Raw genomic sequence first — 23,094 nt, 5'->3', positions numbered from 1 at the left:
CTGTACAAATGAAATGAAGTACGATGGTCTGGTAGCACCAGGCTAGCCAACTCCATGGCAGAGGATCACAATCACACCTCTCCAGAATCCTGCTTACTTTACACACGCTTGAAGCTTTACATGATGTCACAATGGAGCCCCCTACATATTGTGTTATATAGAGCTGCTCTCTCCATACCTACAGTACTAGCTCCCTGTAGCAGATCCCTAGGTGTTCCCATGCAGGCCAGGTGGGATATATAATCCCTCCAGTGCTTTCTCAGTCTTCCTTGGGGGTTTCCTCCCAGTTGGATGTGCACGAGATTCTCCCACAGAAGGTGTGCCTCAGACTTGATAAGTAACATAATTTGCATTTGATTTGATTTGATTGTGGTCTGGCATGTTCACTAAGGTCCTGATGAATGCTTACTGGATAAATCTGATGATTTTTGGATGAGATGACTACCCAAGTAGTATCCTCTAACTCCCTTACTACCGTAATCCTTTTAGATAATGCTGCAATACAATTCTAATTCACCTTTGAGTTTCAGCCTTGTTTTTTTTCCCACTCAGCTAGCATGATTGCACCTCCACTTCTCTGGCTCTTACTCTTTGGAGGTAGAGTGTGTGTGTAGGAAGCGTCAGTTCCTTCTGGGTCCTGGCAGGCAAACATAGCTGGTTTGTGTGGGTGAGAGGTCTGACTCCTCACACACTGCCAAGAAGGCAGAGCAAAGGGAGGGAGAGTGGGAGGGGGAGTTAGAACAGGGGCAGTAGTAGTGTGTCGGGCATCAGAAACACATTCTGTGTATGATTGTGGATGATTTTTTTAAACCTCTGTATAATAACCAGGGATTTTTTAAGAAATGTGCTTTTTGATTCTGATTTGATGTTGTTGTGCAAGTGCCTGATACAATAAGGTGGTTGTAGACTAGTGGTTTTACAGTCAAAAATTCCATAACATGACCATGCATTTCCTGTATCAAAACTCATTCCAACCAGTTGGGTATGTTTTAAAGGCAGTGCAGTAATTTACTGTTAAAAAAAATAGTACTGTATGAGGAGGTTGTCATTATCTCAGCATGAGTTTGTTTTCTCGTTAGCCATGGACACTTTTTAAGCAGTGAGCTGTTTTTCAAGTCGGCCGCAGCTTGTACAATTCTTCCTGTTATCTATGAAGAAAAAGCTACTTTGACGGTGCAAGCAAAAACACATTTCATTTATGACCAAGCAAAGCTACTTTTTCTGACACTGGCCGTTCTACAAGTGAGTGATTTTATGAACAGGGATGGAAAGCTGCTGCAGTGAGTGTGCAAAAAGCTCTCGTGCTGAGAGAACTTAATGGAAATGTGTTCAGAAGTTGAATTTGAATCATGGATCTTGCGACTTAATTATATCTCAAATAACTCTTGTTCTGTGTGTATGTGCATGTGTGGAGCGTGACTGTATTACTGGCTATTTAGACTTTGAATTGGATAATTGATCCGCCATTCAGTTAGTCAATCAGCAGCCCTTCTGTCAGGTATGGCCACAGTCAGTCAATGTGTAGCCTCCACTATAGCTGTGACAGTAGTAGGGCTGTCCCGAATAGCATTTTACAGGCTTCGAATACTTGTTGGATTTTCCGAGCGAGCATTCGAAAACTCGTTCTAAAGAAACACACCATTAAAACCAACATTAATAATCCCAGTGTACTCCCTAAAACCGAGCTTGTGGCACAAGACAGTAAGCTGCGTAGTCTGTTGATTATTTAATAACTTTCGAACGGTAATAAAGTCGGAGTTCCTTACTTTCCCCGTGGAAACGAACAGCTGTTGTTCCGTTCCAAATCAGCTGGCCTCTCTGTCACCGTTACGTAACCCTTACAGGAGCTTTTCAATTCATCCCGGAACATGCATCTTTTCGGCGATTTATAAATCCATACAAAGATCCAAAATGTATCGTCTTTTGTGTCCACATTGTATCCATTATTGACCGCATATTCCCATGATGCAAGCCAGTCACTGTTGATTGGCAATAGCAGCGCCGCCGCTGCATAGTGAATGTAAACAAACAGCTGAGCTAAGCTAGAGTTAGCATTTCGCCGAGCATTGCTTTTCCTCCCGAAAAGCAATATATTCTTCCCCATCTCTAGTTCCCTTTTGCGCTTGGTGCCGCTTTAGATTTGCCTCGCTCTGGCAACGTCAGTAGCCTACAGCTGATATCACCGGTTGCTCTTTGAAAGGTCAGCGGCCAACTAGGTCAAAGTTCAAATAATTTGATAATTTATTTTAAAAGAGTGATACATTTGTATTTGAACAATTGTTGTATATACAACGGTTTTATCTGAATATTATTATTTGCTGACAACATATACAGTAGTGCAGTTTAAGATACTTCTGGGGGAAAAAAATAAAAAAACTAATATTCCAAATACTGAATTGAGCTTTGAATACTATCTTAACAAACGAGTATTCAAATAATTCGGGCCAGCCCTATACAGTAATTGTGTCCCTATCAAAGGCCACTAGCCATCCAAGCCTGTAATATACAATGTGCCATGACATGATGAAAAGGCTGGAATTACTAGGCTCATTATCACTGATAAGTCAGTTTGTTCACCTGGCATTAACCTTGTTTAGTACATTACTGAAGGATTAAAATGTGTGAATTCTAGTGGTTGTGTGTGTGTGTGCACTCTGGTTCAGTATATTGAATAATAGATAGTAGTACAGGGTTTTTCCTGCATAGAGAAATGTTCGGCACCCCCAAAAGAGGATTTGTTCATCGCCAAAGGAAAATCACCAGCGCCAAAATGATAAAGATTGAGAATAAATTTAGCAATTTAAAACCTCTCCAAATTCTGCCAAATTTAAGTCATCCTTCTTGAGGGGCTGGGCAATAACTGGAATTTCCATTTTGATTACTATTATGGCTTCCCTCAATCATGAAAACAAAATAATCGTAATTAAACTATCATTGTTCCGCACACATGCAGGCTTTTAAATGCAGCAAACCCTTCTTTCAGCCGTGAGCTTCACTCGGCCCCTCCCTCACCTGATACTTTAACTTTCGGCTGGTCTAGAGAGTAGGAGGGAAATGTTGCGCATTGTGGGTGTTTTGAACAACTTCTGAAGTACGGCATAAACTCAGCCTTTGGCCAAGAATATTTTTATTCAAAATGGTGTTGTCTGAAAACACTTCAGACTCACAACAGACTAAAATAATGTGCAAGATAAGTCACACGCAGACACGCGAGTCACGTGACATACGCGACCGCGCAAGAGAGGGAAAAGGCATATGACCATATCTACACCTCAAAAACATCCCGACAATTTGTTTAATCACTTTAAGTCTAATCATAGTGGTCTATGACCAAGCAATAAAGGAATAAAAAACACAGGAGTTTAAAGCTCCTTGACTGCTGCCATCACAACAGTCAACACTGTAGGCTACAATGCAACTGCCTATCCAGCCAGCTCCTTGAGACATAAATGATGCCCTTACATTCCTGCTAGCAAAAGACGTGCCCTATCAACACCATTTGCAACGGGTTATTTTTATTTTGACATTTATTTTATTAAATTATTAAAAATATGTTTCACTTATTTAGCCTATTTCTATTTTCCTATGTTTAAAGTCCAAAGTCATGGTGGTAATAGAAACAACCTTGTTAAAAGATAAATAAATGCATGATGTTCTTTTTTTTTAAGATATTTTTTTAGGCATTTTTATGCTTTATTGATAGTGCAGAGAGACAGAGGTGTGAAATGGGGCAGAGAGAAATGACATGCAGAGAACGACCGCGGGCTGGAATCGAACCCGGGTTTGCTGCTGGGCCCGGCCCGGGGGGAACGCCCTACCAACTGAGCTAAGGGCGCCCCCAGAATGCATGATGTTCTTAAAACAATGATTAACTGCCTTTTATAATCGTGATCACACAATGTGATTACTCAATTATATTTTCATAATCGAGCAGCCCTACCTTCTTGCAATTTCCATGGTTTAGATCAATCAGAAACAATTACATTATTAAACAGGTAATCATTATTAGTATTTTGACTTTATATCTACAGGTTCTTTATTGTGATTTCATCAGCAGACCTGCAAACTCATAGCAGGTGAAAAAGGTGACAAACACCCGTCCCTTCTAGGGGGGTCGGGTGTTTTTCGCTGTACAAACGATTGGCTATTGTTAAATATCATTCACACAACCAGAGTTCTCCACTATTGCCTCCAATGTCCAGCTGGGTGAAAATAATAGCCAGCTGAGATCCTGACCCTCCTAGGGGGGTCCGGGGGTATGCCCCCCCGGGAGATTTTTTTTAAACTTTTTAAAGTGAAATGCATGAACCTGGTGCACTTTGAGAGGGAAATTAAGAGGCTAAATCTGAGGAATTTTGTGTGAACAAATAATTTGGAGACACTGGGTCGGATGAATTAGAAGCTTCTTGGATTTTCCATTAAAATGTTAATTTAAAATAAAATATTATGCAGGGTCCTCTGGGTTGGGCTTGGTGCTCTTTTTCTTTTATGGGACATATTTCTCTGTAATATAATGAATACATTTAAATGCAGTGAGAGGAATGAAGCAGAAGAACTCTGTTGTCCAGCTATCTTTTTTTCCACAGACGAGGCTGAAATAGGTTATACAGTGCATGGGCATCTGAGCCCCATTTCCAAATGTTTTTAAATAAACTCAATACACACTGGACGTGAACGTGACGTGATCAGTTAAACTTGGATTACCTCCCAGATGAACTGATTAAATTATTGGGCTGTTAACTAGGCTATCTAGATCAAAACATTGTATTAATTTTTTTGTATGATATAATAATATGATGTTAATATCAAACACACAAACTAAAAAATAAAAATAAATTGGGGGGGGGGGGGGGGGGGCCTGTCGGTCGGCTCTGATTGTGAGCGCACTGCAGACACTTCATTTCTGCAATGTGCGCTCATTAAACTGTCAGCTTCACTTAAGAGTCCTGTGTGGGTCAACAGTGCAGTGCAAACTATGAAGCATAAAGTTCTAACATTCGTCTACGACCGTGATGTTAAATCACCTTCACACAAAGTCTCCGCCCCAGCAAAGCAGCGAGTCGATCGCTGTGACGGTGAAAATCACCGGGACCCGGGAGACCCAGTGAGCGAGTGAGACGCCGCTCAGAAAAAACTCTGTGGTTTGATGGATGAAATCAGTCGGGGATATCCTGCCCGTTAACTTTGTCTACGGGAACGGCTTCCGCGATCTTTTTCTATGTCTCGAGTCTAACAGAGAGCCATGTCGGCAAACTGACAGCGAGACTAAATGAAGGGACTGTACAGTGAGCTGCGTCCCTCCGTATAGTTTCTGTTTAACCTCTGAAGCATTGACAGTGTTTAATCAAAGCCTCTAATTTTTTATTATCAAAAGGGCTTTGATTGAGACTTTTAGCCAATTCTAAAGTCTGAACACACAGGGGCAGATCACTGTGCCCGATCTTAACGCTGATTGGACAATACTCATGACGTCTACCAAAGATGTTTTATTGCCAAGATAACGATATTCCCTTGTCTCACACTACGGTAACTCGCCCACACAGTCCAGTCTTGGAAGCACTGGCTGACTTCTCTGGCAGCTGCCGCTACACCCCCCCCCCTCCCAAAAACAAAAACTCTTCGGATCTATACGATTCACGTGGGTCATATATTTTGATTCTAAACGGCGATTTTTGCCGAAAAGCGACGAGTTTGCAGGTATGCATCAGGGTCAGTGAGCTCCATGGTAATGCGGTGATTGACAGGCTGATTGAAATGCTCTTTATATGGACAGGAACTCCCCTCTCCTAACCCCACACCCTTCTTAAAATACACAAACCTTTTGCCTTTACTGTTGCACAGTCGCGACCCCAAAAAAGTCGGTACGCATACTGACCCCCCAAAGGCCCATTCTGAGCCAGGAAAAACCCTGTAGTAGTTCACTATACTGTATGTTTTGAAGCTTTTTTCATGGCATGTGTTTCAACCATCGATAGTAAATAATATGGATGTAGCATCCGGGCTGACCTCAGTTATTCACACGGCATCCAATAATCCTGGTTTGTGCGCGTCGCCATTTTGTGAGACTTTTACTCCGCCTCACGTCGGGGGAGGGAGATAGCTGACGTATACCTCCGAGGCAAAGTGAGGGACAACGGGCGGAGAGCTGTCACTCAAGAGATCGCGCCAATACATTTTAACCTCCGATAAAATAAAAACTAGCGTGGTCCAAAAAAATCCACCCCTCTCAGTGTTGTCATGGAGATATGACCTAAACATACAGACTAAAATGGTTTTGTGGACCAGGCTGTAAATAGGTTGAATAAGACTTTGAAAACGGCCTGTCTAACAAGTAAGTCAAATAAAAACTGCTCGGTCTTGGTACCACTCCCCAGTGGCACTTCCGGGTTACTACAGTTGTGGTCACTTCCTTATTGGATGCTGGTAAAAATCGTTGAGGTTGGGGCTTAGTTGCAACGTCACATGGTACATGGTGTGAATGTCTATCTATCTATACTGTACAGCAGGGGTCCCCAAACTTTTTTCACTGAGGGCCACATACAGAAAAATCTACGAAGGGCCGGGCCACTTTGCAAAAATAACACATTTATCAGGACATGTAGCTGCTCTGATGTTTAGTTTCATAGTGTCTTCGTAAATTGTAATCCTTCTTCACGGCAACACTTTCCTTGCACATTAAACAGACACATTTCCCCTCTTGTCTATATGCCAATGATACACCCAGTGTTTTCTGCCTTTGCGTCCAATGTCCAGCAGGGTGAAAATAGTATCCAGCCGAGGTCCCGACCCTCCTAGGGGGGTTCGGGGGTATGCCCCCCCGGGAGATTTTTTAAAGTTTTTAAAGCGAAATGCATGAATCTGGTGCACTTTGAGAGGGAAATTAAGAGGCTAAATCTGAAGAATTTTGTATGAAAAAAAAATGGAGACACTGTGTCAGATGAATTAGAAGCTATTGTAGAAGGACGCATAGATTTTCCATAATAATATTAATTTAAAATAAAATATTATGCAGGGTCCTCTGGGATGGGCTTGTTGCTCATTGAGCATGTCATCTTGGTCTCATCTGAGATTCTCAATCAATATTATATCCTATTGTGCAGTAATAATTGTAGAAAAATTAATAAGGGGGCACTTATTGCAATTTAGATAAAAGATTTAACCTGCCAATAGCTATTTTTGCTGATTCAGAATTATTTCCATTATTTAATATTTAATAACAATACTTTTTTTTTATAACATTCCCTTTTAATTAAACCCAAACTTAAAACCATTGGACATAGCCTATGAACTAGTATACACATTTGTACAATTTAGGATAAATTAAATAGGTTGTTGTGAAGTTTCTAGCTGAAGGACCAGTTGCCTTTCAAGCTAGAGCACTGTGGGGCTGTGAGTGCTAACTTCCTGTTCTTATCTGCTTCAAAATAAAAGTGAACTCACGTTTGGCTATTAACATGCTTTTAATGTGAAGGCGCATAGGAAATTGTATGTTTGCACACGTGGTAACTTAACTGCGTTTAATGTAAAAAAAGAGCCATGTCCTTCCGTTTTTTTACCATTGGTGAAGTGTATTAGAAGCCGCACGAGCATAGATCCTGACCACACATCTTTCACCAGCCAAAGTGGCGGGTGGACTCAACTACTTCAATCAAGTGTCCTTTTAAATTTTTTTTTATTATTTAATTTTTTTACAGTGTATGTTGCCCATGCTGACCTGACCATATATAAATACTCGACGATTAAAAGTGTGCGATAATAATGCCACAATTCATTTATAATAAAATAAAATAAAAACTATTTTATTTAAAAAATTTTTACTGGCTCAATATAGGCCCCTGATCTTTGAAGGCCCCGAACAATGTTATATTAAAATAATCTTCCTGGGGGGGCGTACGGAGATCAGCAGTACGGCAGTGCGGCAGTAAATTTGTTATTTTTTAAATAACATTGTTCAGGGCTACGAAGATCAGGGGCCTATATTGAGCCAGTAAAAAAGAAAAAAGAGGACTTCAAATAAAGAAGAATTTTTCTTTCTGTTTTTTGGTAATTCTGTGTCTCCAAATTATTCCATAAAATAGAACTAAAAAGCTTACATAGGACACAATTGATTTAGCCTCAGTTTACTTCTTTAAGTGCACCAGATTGATGAATTTTACTTTAAAATGTTCAAATTTTTCTTCCGGGGGACTGGGACTGGGAGGCGGGCTTATATTAGTTGTGTAGCGTTACGCACGAGCAAGGGGCGTGTTTGTCCGTGGTGGTTTGCCAAGTGGCTGCGGCAGCAGATAGACCCCCACCTGGACAGTGCACACAGCACACCCAAGCAAACGTTAACGGCATGGACCTATAAAGAAACCGCGCGTGCAGAAAGAGGATGTCACGGAACTCAGTCCGTTAGCTTTTCAAAATAAGAATTTCAAAGTAAAAGTACCACAAAACAATTGTTATTTTGGGGATTAATTTATCCGTGTGACAAATTGGAGGTGTGGCGTGTGAGAGTGTGAACTATGAGTGTGTCTCACGGCCAAAGAGTGAGACTTGGCAGCTCTGGACTATGATCTGATAAAATACTCAACCGTTTTTGATGTTGTTTGAGAATGATCTTCTACACATATGCATACATCTATTAGGTTTCCTCCCAAAACCTTAACTTTTTGCCAATATTTTCACTAATGAATAGAAATTTAAAGGGAGACAAACTTAGCTTCAGCTTGCTTCTTGGAGTTCCGGAACAACACACAAACACACACACAGCCAGGGCCAGCCAGGAGGAGGTCTCTGGGGTAAACAGATGTTCAGTGTGATGTGATTTTGCGTGTTTTGGTGTGTTGCCATCCCCTGCTGGATCCTAAATGGGCTGCTGTCCCGTCTCTGCTTTACTTTACTCATACATTATTTGTCTGTCCCCCTTTACAGACACATTGAGAACTGGACTGGCCTGCAGATCTTGGGGGAAGTGGATATGGAGCTGTACACTGGATTACATCGGCTGTAAGTAGTAACAACATTGTGCCCTTCTGGCGTGAATCATGCAAAGAGAGAGACCCCACACCAGACACATGATGAGCAGTACCGTGGCTATCAAGAGACAAGAGCAGCTGTGACCAGAATGACCTGAGCCAACACACTACACATTTTATTTTTATAAATAGTTGTTCATATTTTTGCGATTAAAACTTTGAACTCAAGTTGGTTGATGTGGTGTGTCTACTAACCAGAGTGCTGTTCAACTAGAGTACTATTAGAGAAATACTCATTTCTACTGGGGAAAAGGTTGAGGACAAACTTCAGATGCTGAGCTACTGTATTTAATAAATCAAATGTGTTTTAATGCTATCAATATAGAAATGTGACCTGAAGTACTTCATTGTAATATATTCTGGCTAGCTTTAGTAGCAAAACTGATAGCTTAGTTATTTTTCTGGTTATCTGTGTTTTTTCCTGTCAGTATGATGAACCTACCTTGCATCCTTGTGATTGCATAACATTTACCTCATAAATTGTATTTTAAAACAATAATCTGTGCATCAAAATCAGTAACTATTGTTCGGCCTACAACCAACAAGTCTGTAAGAACATGGGTGTAGACAGGTGTCCAAGGTAAGGTAACAACAACATAAGATATTGTATTGTTTACAAAGGAAAATCTTGTGGCATCATGCTCAATGCTATAGAAACCAGGTAACACACTATGAGACTATTCTTAAAAGCAAAATGTCCAATATACGAACAGGATAAAGATAAGATATAAAGGATGAGCTATAAACAAAAAATATTTACAATAGGTCTAGAGGTGTGAGGACATATTAGCGGAGCCTTAGATGGGATGCTCCTAAATTTGATGTAGGGGACAGATGTCCACTCAGAAACGTCACTGCAGCCTCCTTGGTGTGGGCACTGGTTGCAGCTGAGTGGGAGACAGCCATTGATCAGATTGATCAACTTTTTACCCCACTATCAAAGTGAAACGTTAGCTTTGAGCACTCACTGAAAATGATTGTCGGATTAAAACTTTTTTCTTTAGTTGCATTACAAACACACAAACGGTTACATTAGTTTGTTTCTGAAACAGTTTAGCAAGCCCCCCCGACAGCATAATTGCATACTGTGTGAACAGAAATATAGTCAAATACGTTGAAAGTCTTACCTGTGCATGAGTGCGTTTTGCAGGAGGTGGTGCATTAATATCTCTATAGGACAGGGTCCCGGTCCACATACGTCCCTCCCGTCCAGAGTGTCCTCTTCTTGCCCAGAATATTTAGTTTCAGAGTCCTCCGGTTTGAAGCTGAAGGCTTGGCTAGTTTTGTTGATAGCACGCAGCCTGTGGGTCTGCCTCTCGTGAGACTAATCCGAGTCACACGAGACTACAATAAATATGGGCGGGGCCCTGGAGAGCTGCGAGCGCAGTGCATTGTGGTAATAGGAGGATTTCTGACTTTTGAGCCAGAGACAGCCAGAGAGACCATAAAGCTGGGAACACACCGCACTGGCCGCGCGGCGAGATTACATACAAAGTCAATGTACTAGCGCGTGGCCGCGCGTCCACCCAATAATCGGCGTCCAGCGGCCGGCGGCGGGGGCTTGCGCGGCGCGTGGCCGCGCGTGAATCGGGAGCGCGGCCATTAGCGGCGCATAGAAATTGTGTCATCGAAGGAGCGTGAATCGAAGGCTTGTGCGGCGAGCACGGCGCCGCAGAAAAAGATGAAATTTTTCATCTTTTTCTGCAGCGCCACCGGGCACCGCGCCTCCACAGCCAATCAGCGTTGAGATTGCCCGGTGGCGGTGGTCTGCAAGACGAGGTGGGCGTGTGGAGTGAGGACATCGGGCTTCCAATACATTCTGCAAATATGTGTAGGCTATTTTGCGTCTGTTTAGCTGTTGGTTGTACTTTAGCCAAGGTAGCGCCGGTTAGCATAGTGAAACTCACCAAGCTGTGTGCTGTTCCTGAGGATAATATACCCAAACTTGACGGCGGTGTCCGTGTGGAATTCCAATATAGTGCAGCGAAGAACCGGTGTTGTCCTCCGTCAGCCGGCACACTTTCACTTTCAGGTAGGCTGATGTTTGCCTTTATTTTAGCCGCTGAGCACACACTGTTGTTAATGTGTTTAGTATGTTGCTGAATTGCTGTTAATGAGTGTGTATTTGAGATCGGGGTGCGTGTTCAGGCTGTTTTAATGATATTTGTGACAAGACTGCCGCTGGTTACACAGTGAACCTACATCTGTATTTTTTGGCACAGCTGGACCATGTTATTGTTGTTGTTGCACCGTAAGTGTGACGGGTCTGATCTCGGCGTCGGCGTCAGGAATATATGGCCCAATATGATCAAGCGGCGAGCCTCCTGCTGTCACGCGGCCAACCGCTGCCTACGATGAGGCGGCGGTTGGCCGCGGCGGCGACTGCGGTGAACATGGCCCAAGCGGCGAACCTCCTGCATTCACGCGGCCAACCGCCGCAGGCGGCCAATGCGGTGTGTTCCCAGCTTTAAACACTATTTTTGCCTTTTCTCAGGCTAGGATGAACCGATTTCTAAATTTTTTGCACATTTATACTACATAGGAGTATAGAGTTCAATACACCTTCATGTTTCCACCGGGGGAGTAATTCTTTAACAACAGTTGGAAGACTGCCAGACTCATTTTACACTTATTTTCTCAAAGTTGTAAAATTGTTTTCCATAGTGATTTACGTTTTGGTCTTATACTGCAAACACAATTAAAATGAAGATTTGGCAAAAAACGGATCAAATTCAAAAACAACCCATGCTAAATCCTGTGGATAATTATAAGGTTAACACTATGTGATATTAAACACTCTATAGTAAAGAAGCTAGTTAATGGACATTTGGTCAAGATTTTCTACCTGATCTACTTCCATCCCTTTACCTTTATGCATCCCTCCTTTACCTCACCAGCTGATATTTCTATTGAACGAACCTCTGCAGAAGAAAAATGTCCAAGTGTCCTTCAGCTACACCGAGCTGTAATTAGATTCAGAGGCAACACGCTCAGAGTGAAAGGAAATCCATTCTGTCCTGAGCTGAGATTGAGCCAAGCATGCCACCATGGCTCAAGGGCCTTTAGATGCAATCAGTCCAATTGCTGCTGGATGGAGCCTCCAATAAAACCACTTGAGATACAGACAGGGCTCCAGACTAACATTTTTTACTAGGAGCACTAGCGCCCCTAACTCAGAATGTTAAGGGGCGCAAGCAGAAAATGTAGGGGCACACATTAAATAGACCTAGCCTGGTCCAACCAGACCATCGTACTTCATTTCATTTGTACAGAAGGTCTGGAAGTGCTGTAATTGGCAAACGTTCACTCACTTGGAGGCGGGTGTCTGTTGAAGTTTAAAACTATTGGATCTGCCCAGTGCCACTCTGGATCAGCCAACCAATCGCATAACGTTTGGTCGTCTCGTGTTTCATGAGCCGGCTTCTGACGGTGCGTTCCGGTTGTACAGGGAACTATGAAATTTCCGTCTCCACTACATAATGTGGTCTATGGATCTACCAGTACCTGGAAACGGTAACTTGTTAGAGCCTAACGTTTAGTTATTTGGATGAGAAAGGTTGTAGGCGTCCATACTTTCGCGAGCAGATGCACTGGAACACAGACAGGTCAGAACTCGGAACTACCAAGTCGGAAATCTCCGAGTTCCGAGTATAAAGGAACGCAGCATTCAACTGAAACTGGAGCGCGACTTCGACGTCATAGTTCGCAGCCACTCGCTCTGTTCGCTGATTGGACGTTCCGAAATTTTCCTGAGCTAAAGTTGAGAAATTCACCGCAGCCCCAGAAATTTTTCTCTAGTGAAGAGAAAATTAAATTTGAGCGGAAGTAGGTAGGTGGGCGGAGCCAAGCTAAAATACACCTGCAACGCATCTATTCAAATTTTTCCCAATTTAAACTATATTAGGCCTGCTGATATATATTGTCAGCATGATTTGGACCACACTGACAACAGATGATACAATTCATTGTCAATCCTTCAGACATTCCTTTAGGAAAAGGGATTTTGACCCATTTTCACCACAACCCCTTGTACATCTGAGCCCTGTGATGTTTCCTTCTCTATCTCTGCTCACTCCTCTTTACGGAAAATAGTTATTGGCCCAAAATTAACTAGTAGTAGCTAGATGACATAATCAACTAATTTGCATAATATGCAATTCTGAAAGAGGCAAAATTAATAGAAAATGCTGACCAGGTAGTAGGCCTGTAAATTACCTAGGCCTATTTACATATTTACAAACTAGCTTTAAAAACTTTGCTAGTTGCCATTACTACAAAGTTAGCTTTCCTTTATAGATATTAGGGCTGGCCCGAATGCCATTTTTCAGGCTTCGAATATTCGTTGGTTTTTCCGAGCGGATATTCGTTCCAGAAAAACACACCATCAAACCAACATTAATAATGCCAATGTACTCACTAAAACCGAGTGTGTGAGCTGAGACAGCAAGCTGCGTAGGTTGTTGATGCTTTAATAACTTTCGAACGGTAGTCAAGTCGGAGTTCCTTACTTTTTCCCCGTGGAGGCGAACAGCTGTTGTTCCGTTCCAAATCAGCTGTCCTCTGCGCCATCGTAACCCGTACAGGAGCTTATCAATTCATCCAGGAACGTGCATCTTTTCACCGATTTATAAATCCATACAACGATCCAATATTGATAGTCTTTTGTGTCCATATTATATCCATTATTGACCACCTATTCCCATGATGCAAGCAAGTCACGGTTGATGATGGGCAATAGCAGCAATGAATGTAAACAAACAGCTGAGCTAAGCTAACGTTAGCATTACACCAAGCATTAACTTTCCTTCCGAAATCGCGCTAATGTTGTGGTAGCCTATAGAGTTATAGGAACCAGTGGCGTTTTCTTGCTGTTTTGGTGCTGTGTTGCTGTCATTTCTTCCCCATTTCTCTCCTCTTATTGAGCATTTCACAATGCGTGAAACAGTGCCCCTTTAAAGTTACATACTGAAGACGCGGCGAAACACGACACTGCACACTGCATGCCCCGAGAAAGCCAGCCCAAGCTGGCATCCCTTAGTGAAAAAAAGAAAGAAGGATTGACCAATCAGGTGAGGCCATTGTCATGACATTGCCCTCCTGTGATTGGTCAGGATTTGATTTGATAAATCTTTATTGTCCCCGAGGGGCAATTTGTTCTGCATTCAGTAGTTAACAATGTCACACAACAAACAAATAATCATAATAAATACAAAACACAGAACATAAAAACATTAAAGCATATGGGAGACATCATGGAATATAATCATTTACATTGCTTAAGAAAAAGACAAAGCTACTACCCTAGTTTGTTTAGGAAGCCAACAGCTGAGGGAACAAATGATTTTAGATATCTGTCTCCTCCCTAGTGGCAGGAGTCGAAACTCTGCATGTAGAGGGTTTGACAGTATGGCCTTTCCCTTCCTAGTGGCTCTGACTTGGTAAATATCGCCAATGTGTTCCAGGTCAAGGCCAATGATCTTTTGACTTAACAGGACAATTTTTCCAAGCCTTTTCTTATTGCTCAGACTGAGGTTACTGAACCAACAGATCATTCCAAATGTTAAAATTGACTTGATAAAAGATGAATAAATTTTTTTTTTTAATCGATCTGTCGACATTAAAACTCCTCAGCTTCCTCAGGAAAAACAGCCTCTGATTGGCCTTCTTACAGATGGAGTCTGTATTCTCATTGAAAGTCAATTTGTCGTCCAGGATGGTGCCGAGGTATTTCTATGTGTTGACTGTCTCCACAGCTATGCCACTGATTACAGTGGGTGCTGTGGCAGGAACATTACGGCGGAAGTCGATTTTCATTTCTTTTGTCTTTGAGACATTCAGTTGTAGATATGAACTATCACACCACTTGATGAAATTGTCCAAGACAGGCCCATGGTCCACCTCATGGTCCTGCAGGAGACTGACTAACTGAATCATCGGCAAACTTAATAATAGTCCTTGACTCAAAGGTACTCTGGCAGTCATTAGTGTAGCGCACAAATAGCAAGGGCGACAAAACGCAGCCTTGTGGGGATCCAGTGGAACACATCAGGGCATCAGACAGAGTGTCATTAACAGGAGTTCTTTGTGACCTCATTGTCAATAAGTCAACAAGCCAACATACAGTGCCAAAGTCAATGCCAGGTATATTAGAGACCCTCTGAGCAAGTATATGGGGCTGCATGCAGTTGAACGCTGACGAGAAATCTATGAAACATAAGCGTGCATGTGTCTTCTTGCCCTCCAGGTGGCCAACAATGGAATCCAGCAGAGTAGCTATGGCGTCATCTACCCAGGGCTGTACAGTGCGACAGTTTTGATCGCATTTGCTACTGAAATTGATCACGTGCGATGATGAATACGAATCCTTTCGCACTCGTGCGACAGGTTGATAATGAGGAGAGGCTGTCTTTGAAACACAGAGGACAGATGCACAACACTGCTTAGAGGGCTCTACATTAACACTGCGGGTAAATGAGTCTTAGGCAAGTAAGTTATTGAGTCCACCCTTCACTTTGGCTGGTGAAAGATGTGTGCTCGGGATCTGTGTTCGTGCAGCGATTCTAGGTATAAAAACTTCACGGCTTCAACGGCAATTACCGGAAGGAGACGGCACATTACCGCAGTTAAGTTAGCGTGTGTACAAACAGAACATTTCCTGTGCGCCTTCACATTAAAAGCCTGTTACTAGCCAAACGTGAGTTGACTTTTATTTTGAAGCCGGTAAGAACAGGAAGTTAGCGCTTGTTTCTAGCTTAAAAGGCAACTCCTTCAGCTGCAGAGAGCAGTCAACAGTAGCCTAGTCTATTTAAACAAAGTTTTAAATAAGCCACTGAAAAGCTACTCCCAACACATTCACAACAACCTATTTAATTTATCCTAAATTGTACCAATATGTATACTTGTTTATTTAATAGGCTAGGCTATGTTTAATGTTTTAAAGTTTGGTTTTAATTAACAGAAGGACATTATAATAATAATTCTGAATCAGCAAAAAATTGCAATTGGCAGGTTAGATTCTTTTTTCTAAATTGCAATCAGTGCACCCCTATTCATTTTTCTACAATTATTACTGCACACACTAGGATATCATATTAATTGTGAATCTCAAATGAGACCAGGATGACATGCTCCAAGGTAATTAGAGCAAAATGCAAGGGTTAAGGTTATGCAAGTTTTCAATCATAGCCTACTTTGTGTGCTACCAAATTTATTTTTGTGCTACTGAATTTTTTTGCTTGCTAGCACCGGTGCTACCACCTAAAAAAATAAGCGTACAGCCCTGCATCTACCCCCTTTCCTCCCTGATAGGCTAATTGAAGAGGGTCAACCACACTCTGTGTCACTGCCAATAAGCTTCTCTTAACAATTTTTTCAAACCCCTTCATTACCAAAGAATTGAGGGCCACTGGACGATAATCACCCAACTCCTTTGGTGATGAACCCTAGGCTACGGGGACAACAATTGATTCTTTCCATAGCATGGGGACTTTGTTACTGGATAAGGAGAGCTGGAAAATATAGGCTAAAATTTCACTCAAAAACAGGGAACAATTTTTAAGCAGTTTTCCACTGATATTGGCCGCGTTTCCCAGATTCGATCGTTCTTTGGGACCAAAGAAGGGTGTTGTATTGCAGCCATGGTTTCTCACACGGACGGACGGACTTTGGCAATGCCTTTATAGCAGGTGGAGCCGCTCTGGATGAGGTTCAGCTGAGTTCAATTAAATCTGTTTCCTTGATATCTGTGAAATGCCACAGGGTTGTTGATGTTTTTTTTTGTATGTGTAGTACTATAAACTCACGTGTGTGGAAAACGTAAATGTCTAATTCATTTAAAAAAAAAAATTCTCTACTATTAGTCTATGATTATTGCGCCAGTGGTCCGCATTGAGCATTGTTTTATTATTTCGAAAAGTGGAGGAAATAAATGTCCCTGACGCGGCATGATCACTGACGATTTGGTCGCTAAGAAGGTTGTAAGAGTGGGTCAGCTCCATCTTACACTTCCGTCTTAGTGAAATAACTTCTTTCGCTAAGAACGAATCTGGGAATCGCATTCTTCTTTCACAGCGTTTTGAAGAGCGCTCCAAAGAAGCACTTGGCTCCAAAGAGGCTCTTAACGAATCTGGGAAACGCGGCCATTGTCAGGCCCTTGACTTTTCCTCACATTTGTCTTTTCAAGTGTTCTCCAAACATCTGCTTCATTTATCTGAATGTGACTGCCCTCTGAAATACCTCTGAATTCATCTAATTCATTACTAAAGTCATGGGAATCAAATCTCAGGTAAAATTTGTTTAACTCCTCTGCCAGAGTGGAGTTAGAATTTTCAGGGTTTGACACCCCTTTTCTCTTATCCTGAATGCCTAGCATAGAGCCATTAAAAATCAAATCTGACGGCAGGCCAATGCGTGTGGAGAGAAAGAAAGTTTATCGCACTTTCAGTGAGGAGAACCATGTCCGGAACCGAGTGGGTAGCTGGTAGCGGCAATCTTCAGCTAATGGCCTTCCTCTACAAATAGTGGGTAAAATACACACCTTGTCCCGGCATGGGTTAACTGTTAACTGGGGGGCGGGGGGGGTGCATTTATAATAAAATTATAAGATGATTAGGAGGTGTGTGAATGAGAGAGTGAGTGTGAGAGAGAGAGAGAGAGAGAGAGAGCGAACGAGAGAGAGACAGAGCGAACGAGAGAGAGACAGAGCGAACGAGCGGTGTCGGACAGATTACAGGCGTGTGTAAATCCTGGTAAAGTGACCAGGCGCTATAATAGCCCTTGTAGTTATATTAAATACAAGTTGCGACGTAGCCTACTCTTTTCTGTCCCCCACCTTCCAATAAACATGTAGAATAAAGGTGTTGTCTCACTTGGCTTCCTCAAAAAAAATCCCCACGCCACGCCACTGATAGGAACACAATCTATTCTTCCTCCCTCTCTCTCTCCCTCCTGCGCTTGGTGCCTTTTTTAGTTTGCCTCACTCTGGTAACATCACGTAGCCTACTACAGCTGATATCACCGGTTGCGCTTTGAAAGGGCAGCGGCCAACTAGGTCAAAGTTCAAATAATTCGATAATATATTTTAAATTAATGTCTAATTTGTATTTTACAATTGTTTTATAACTTGTGTATCCAAATATTATTTGCTGACAAAATATACTGCAGTTATATAGCAGAAAAATATAGCGGAAAAAGCCACCAGTTGGCAACATGTTAAAGACTTGACGACAGCGGGACACTGAGATGAGTTAGTCACGTGATCCGCGCTGTTGATCACTTCACTTATCAGTCGCGGACTGCTCTCTCTCAAACACAAAGCACTAATAATGGATGTAATAATAATAATGAAAAAATATGTTGTTGCGTGCCCCTAGTTGAAAAAAGTACTAGCACTGTCTCAAAAAATTGTCGCAAAATGCGAGCATTTGGTCGCAGTCTGGAGCCCTGGATACAGAGTAGATAATTTTTCTCGTCACAATTAGTTTGTGTTTTGATAGCTAATATCATGTATCTTTTTTTTTCACTTAATTTTTTTTGGTTATCAGAAACAGTACAATAAATAGCTTTCAATACAATTACTTTCTTTTTCTTTTTCCAGCTGCATTTCTACAAATATTTGAACGTATGAAAAAAAAAACATGTATGTGTATTATATAAAGTGTCCATTCCAACCAATATCATGTATTTTGAGTGTAACTTAGTTTGTTTCAAAGGGGTACTCCCATGGAACTTGTATAATGTTTGGGCAAACATATGAAAGGGCTGGTCAGGCAGCAGTGGTCAAACACCTGGGGCCTCTACGAATAGTCCAATCTCCTAACCTATAAGCCTCCTTTCCTATACCTTAACCCCTAAACGTCATCAGGGTTAAGGAGAGATGAAAGGTGCTTCCTATCGAACATATAAAAAGACAGCACTGTTTCAAATGAATTCGACTCCACTTTTCCTAACCGACGTCATTGCGCAATGGCGAGTATTGCTGACGTGAGTCACTAGTGTGAAACTACACTATTTTCCGAAAATGGACTACAACAAGCGCTCGTTTGATCCATGCGTTCTTTTCATATTGATTTTAATCAGGTTGTCGCCAACAGAGTGAGAATCATTTAGATCGGACTTGGCCAAGGGCAATATTTAAGGCCACTTGAAGCCCAATTCACGTGAAAAAAAAGGTTACACTTATGTTGATGTTGAAATGAACTGCCCCCAGTAATCTTCATTAAATGTGAAGTTGGTATTTTATTTTCTTATGGTGTAAATTATGTGCTACGAAAATAACTACTATGATGTTGGTCTTTCATGAGTTATTTGTGGGGGGCAGGGGGGTATTTTGTTTTAGCCGAGTTAAATCTTCCTCTCTTCTCTTCTCCTCTTCTGTTTTACCTCTCGTTCGTATTTGTGTAGAGTCGGTAAACTCCGGCGGTGGCTTGTTGCTTTAAATATTGCCGCCGTAAAGGATTATGGGATACCACATCTCCTTTCCTTTCGCATAGGTTGGTCCGGAGTAACCTATGCTAAAGGAGGGTTAAAGGATGAATCGAGGCTCCTTTCCTAAGCATTTTGAGAATTCGAATCACCTATCCGCCGAGTACTTCCGGGTCATCTCGATAGGAAAGGAAATTTCCTATCCAAAAAAGAGAATCCGTAGAGGCCCCCGCTCTCATCCATTTGTTATTAGTTCAATCCCCCTTAGGCTGGCTATTATGTAGAATCAATTACTTTGAAGATGGAGGCTTTCTTTGTTGCTTGGCTTTGCTTAAACTGTCTTCTATAGTAATTGTTCCTGCCCACTCCCCCCCCCCCCCCCCCTTAACCAACTGTAATCCTGAATGCTGGTTGTGCTCAAACGTTATTCAACAGTTATTTTTCTCTCGTTTGTGTTGTGTGTGTGTCTGTTGTAGAACTATTACGAGGAGCAACCTGCATACCATCCAGGCTCGTGTCTTCTCCAAGAACCCCCAGCTGCAATACATGTGAGTATACACATATGCCGAGGGCAAACATTAAAGGGATAGTTTAGTGTTTTTGAAGCGGGGTTGTATGTGTTATTAGACGTAGAAAGTGTGTTACCTTTTGGAGATAGCCGTCAGTGCAGTCACTATAGGGAGCTTCAGGGTGACCTTGCTGTAGCAGAACTCTGCCTTGTACTGTTGCATAGGGGACCAGCAGAACATTTGTCACTCACACACATGCACCCACACACGCACACACACACATACACACACACACACACACACACACACACACACACACACACACACACACACACACACAGCCACAGACAGTTTTAAGATGTTTTCAAAAAAAATGATTTGATTTGATTTGATAAATCTTTATTGTCCCCGAGGAGCAATTTGTTCTGCATTCAGTAGTTAACAATGTCACACAACAAACAAATAATCATAATAAATACAAAACAAATCTGTTCTTAGAAGAGAGGTCATCTTATAATAAGGGTCATCTTATATTGGGTGGACATGACCAATTTTGACAGTGAGAGTGGAATAGATTGTGAGCTGAGCATTTGCAGTAGAGGAGCATTGCTGTGAGGCAGAGCGGATCTGTCCAATAGCTACAAGAAAATCTGTCTGCCCAAATTGTCATCATGAGTTTCTATTTTTTTGAGCAACATCAGCCCTGCCAAAAGCTAAGAGTCACAGGCTATCATTTGCTGCTGGAGACTGTATTATCCCCCAGTCTGCCGCTACTTTGCATCTTGTTTCCAGCTTACACCCTAACAATAAAATATCATACTCCATGTATTATGTATTATGCTATTTTATTACGATGGCTACATCTTAGCAAGGTAGAAACACAACAATATAACATGCAGACAGAATATATTTACACAGAGGGACTGGAGTGGTTTATCTAGGCCAGGGGTCTCCAACCTTTTTTCAACTGAGAGCTCTTTGAAAGAGTGGCCAAGAGCTACTTGCATCAAATTGCTTATATTTGTTTACATCGCAATTAAGCTTTCTGTTTGTACACGTGTGAAATTGCATACCTAATGTCTATCAAAAATAATTTCCCATCAAAGGTCCAAGAAAACATCACTACTTTACACTTCGTTTGGGCCACATTTACATCACTGAAAATGTACAACAATGTCTATACTACACTTCTAATTGTGACGCAAATCAGTGTTCCCCTCAGGACATGTCTCAGTCAAGGTGGTCACTGCCCAGGTATTTGGCTCAAAGATGCCAATACGCATTAAAGAAATAGACAACTTTTTAATGAACACAACAGACAACTGACCTTACAGTTGTGGAATTTTGTTTGCTATGTGCATGTACACATGCAAGCATGCAGACATTACAAAATACAATCAAAGAAAACTTCTACTGTTTTGGTGCAATATGCAGACACACTAAAGACATATAATGGACCATACACTTAACATTTGTATGCACATCAAAGTGCAGATTCAACTTTTTGGATGCTGGGCTGTTGTTAACGTCGTTGGATTTTAAACAAAAAAACAAAAATTAAAAAAAAATTCAATAGTTGGTCTAACTTGCAGGCGAGCTACTTGAAACCCGGTAGCTCGCGAGCTACTGGTTGGAGACCCCTGATCTAGGTCTTTTTAGTGCTGCTATGGCTGCATGCAAGCAGACACAAGGCTTTTGCCATAGCGAGCCCTCCTGCACAACAGGGACCTACCTGTACCTGCGTCCAGAGGGCCTAATAGTGAAGTGGCAGTTGAGTGGGTGTGTGTTGTCCTGTGCTTTTGTAAATGTGGTGCGTAAAATGGCCTTGAGATTGAGCTCTGACAGTGTGGGTGTGGGGAGACCAATTAGTTTGGCAGCTATGTTTGTGACACGTGTGAGTTTGACCCGGTTTTTGACAGTGAGCATGTAAAAGAAACAGTTGGAACAGTAGAGCAGGATGGGTTGGACAATACTCTGCATTCAAAAAACTTTCAAAAACGTTACATGCACAGATTCACTAGTCTGCTGCGTCTTTGAGCATAGGCCAAATTTAAGCCAAACGTCTTTTTTGCAAAATTGACACCACATTTTGCACAGAACATCTACATATGCACACGGAAAAAAAAAATCTAAAGAATTTTGTTATGACCATCGATGACGAAACGGTAGCGCTGTGAATTAGCTATCTTGTACGATAATGCTCATAAATCCAAAACTATAAATCTTATCAAGGCCAAACTTTAGACATGTGCTAGCCTAAGTAGCATTCTCAAAAAGTTTCGGAAAATTTCTCCATAAGGGTTCGCCAAAAACACATCCTAATTCTCTGCAATTTTTTTTCTATAACTCCTAAACCGAGCATCCCACCTTTAAAAACTTTATATCCCCGGATTCTGTGAAGTGAGAAGCCGGCGTCGCAGTCAATGACACTCGGGTCCCGAGTTGCGTCGGAGGCTTGGCCCCCGTTTATAACTGCTTGCAGTTGTAGTTTCTTTTGTTTTGGCTACATTGAGATGGAGGAAGTTATGTTTACACCATTGGGAGAAGTGTGCAACAGTGTTTTGGTAATCTGATACAGAGTTATTGTCTGATAGTAGTGGTTACAGGTAATTCAGATTCATTTTGCTATGAGAAATTATCTGAGATTAATAATACTTTAAAACTGTTAAAGTTCCAATCTGGGCACCAGCTCACCACTTAGGAATGCAAAAATAATAGCAAGTTTTGTCTCGTTTTATCAATGGTTTATCTTTGATGTTGATTACTATAGTGGTCAGTTAAATTAATCAATATCAATAAAACCTAGTCGAATTATCAATTTATAAAATGTATTAATAAATCAATTACTTATAAATCTGATAATATGACCACAATACTGAAGGTTAATGAGTTATTGATGTGGTAGAGGTTGACTTACCACAAAATATTCACACAAATGAATCAAAAACACTTCTTGTTACAATATAATGCAAGTTTATTTTAACAATAATGAACTTAAGGTAACATCATCCAAATATACAAGCACAGAGAAATTCTACCTGACTATCAAAACTTAAAAAAAGAATAGGTGCGTCTAGAAAAACGTTATATATCTATACACAAATGTCTGTGGGTAGGTGGGTGTGTGTGTATATGCGATGAGG

General features: G+C 41.5%; 1 protein-coding gene across 1 annotated transcript in view; it reads left to right on the top strand.

The window, feature by feature from the left end:
• ntrk3a (neurotrophic tyrosine kinase, receptor, type 3a) overlaps positions 1–23,094 on the top strand; it is a gene marked incomplete at both ends in the record, with an annotated part of 339,329 nt that overhangs the window by 42,803 nt on the left and 273,432 nt on the right. The window contains 2 exons of the mRNA XM_080027751.1: positions 8,917–8,991; positions 19,919–19,990. Coding sequence (XP_079883877.1) covers positions 8,917–8,991; positions 19,919–19,990 — 147 coding nt within the window. The remainder of the gene's footprint in view (positions 1–8,916; positions 8,992–19,918; positions 19,991–23,094) is intronic.

This window comes from Ammodytes marinus (assembly GCF_949987685.1).
Source record: "Ammodytes marinus genome assembly, chromosome: 5".
NCBI lineage: Eukaryota > Metazoa > Chordata > Actinopteri > Uranoscopiformes > Ammodytidae > Ammodytes > Ammodytes marinus.
This window is presented reverse-complemented; position numbering and strand designations above follow the sequence as displayed.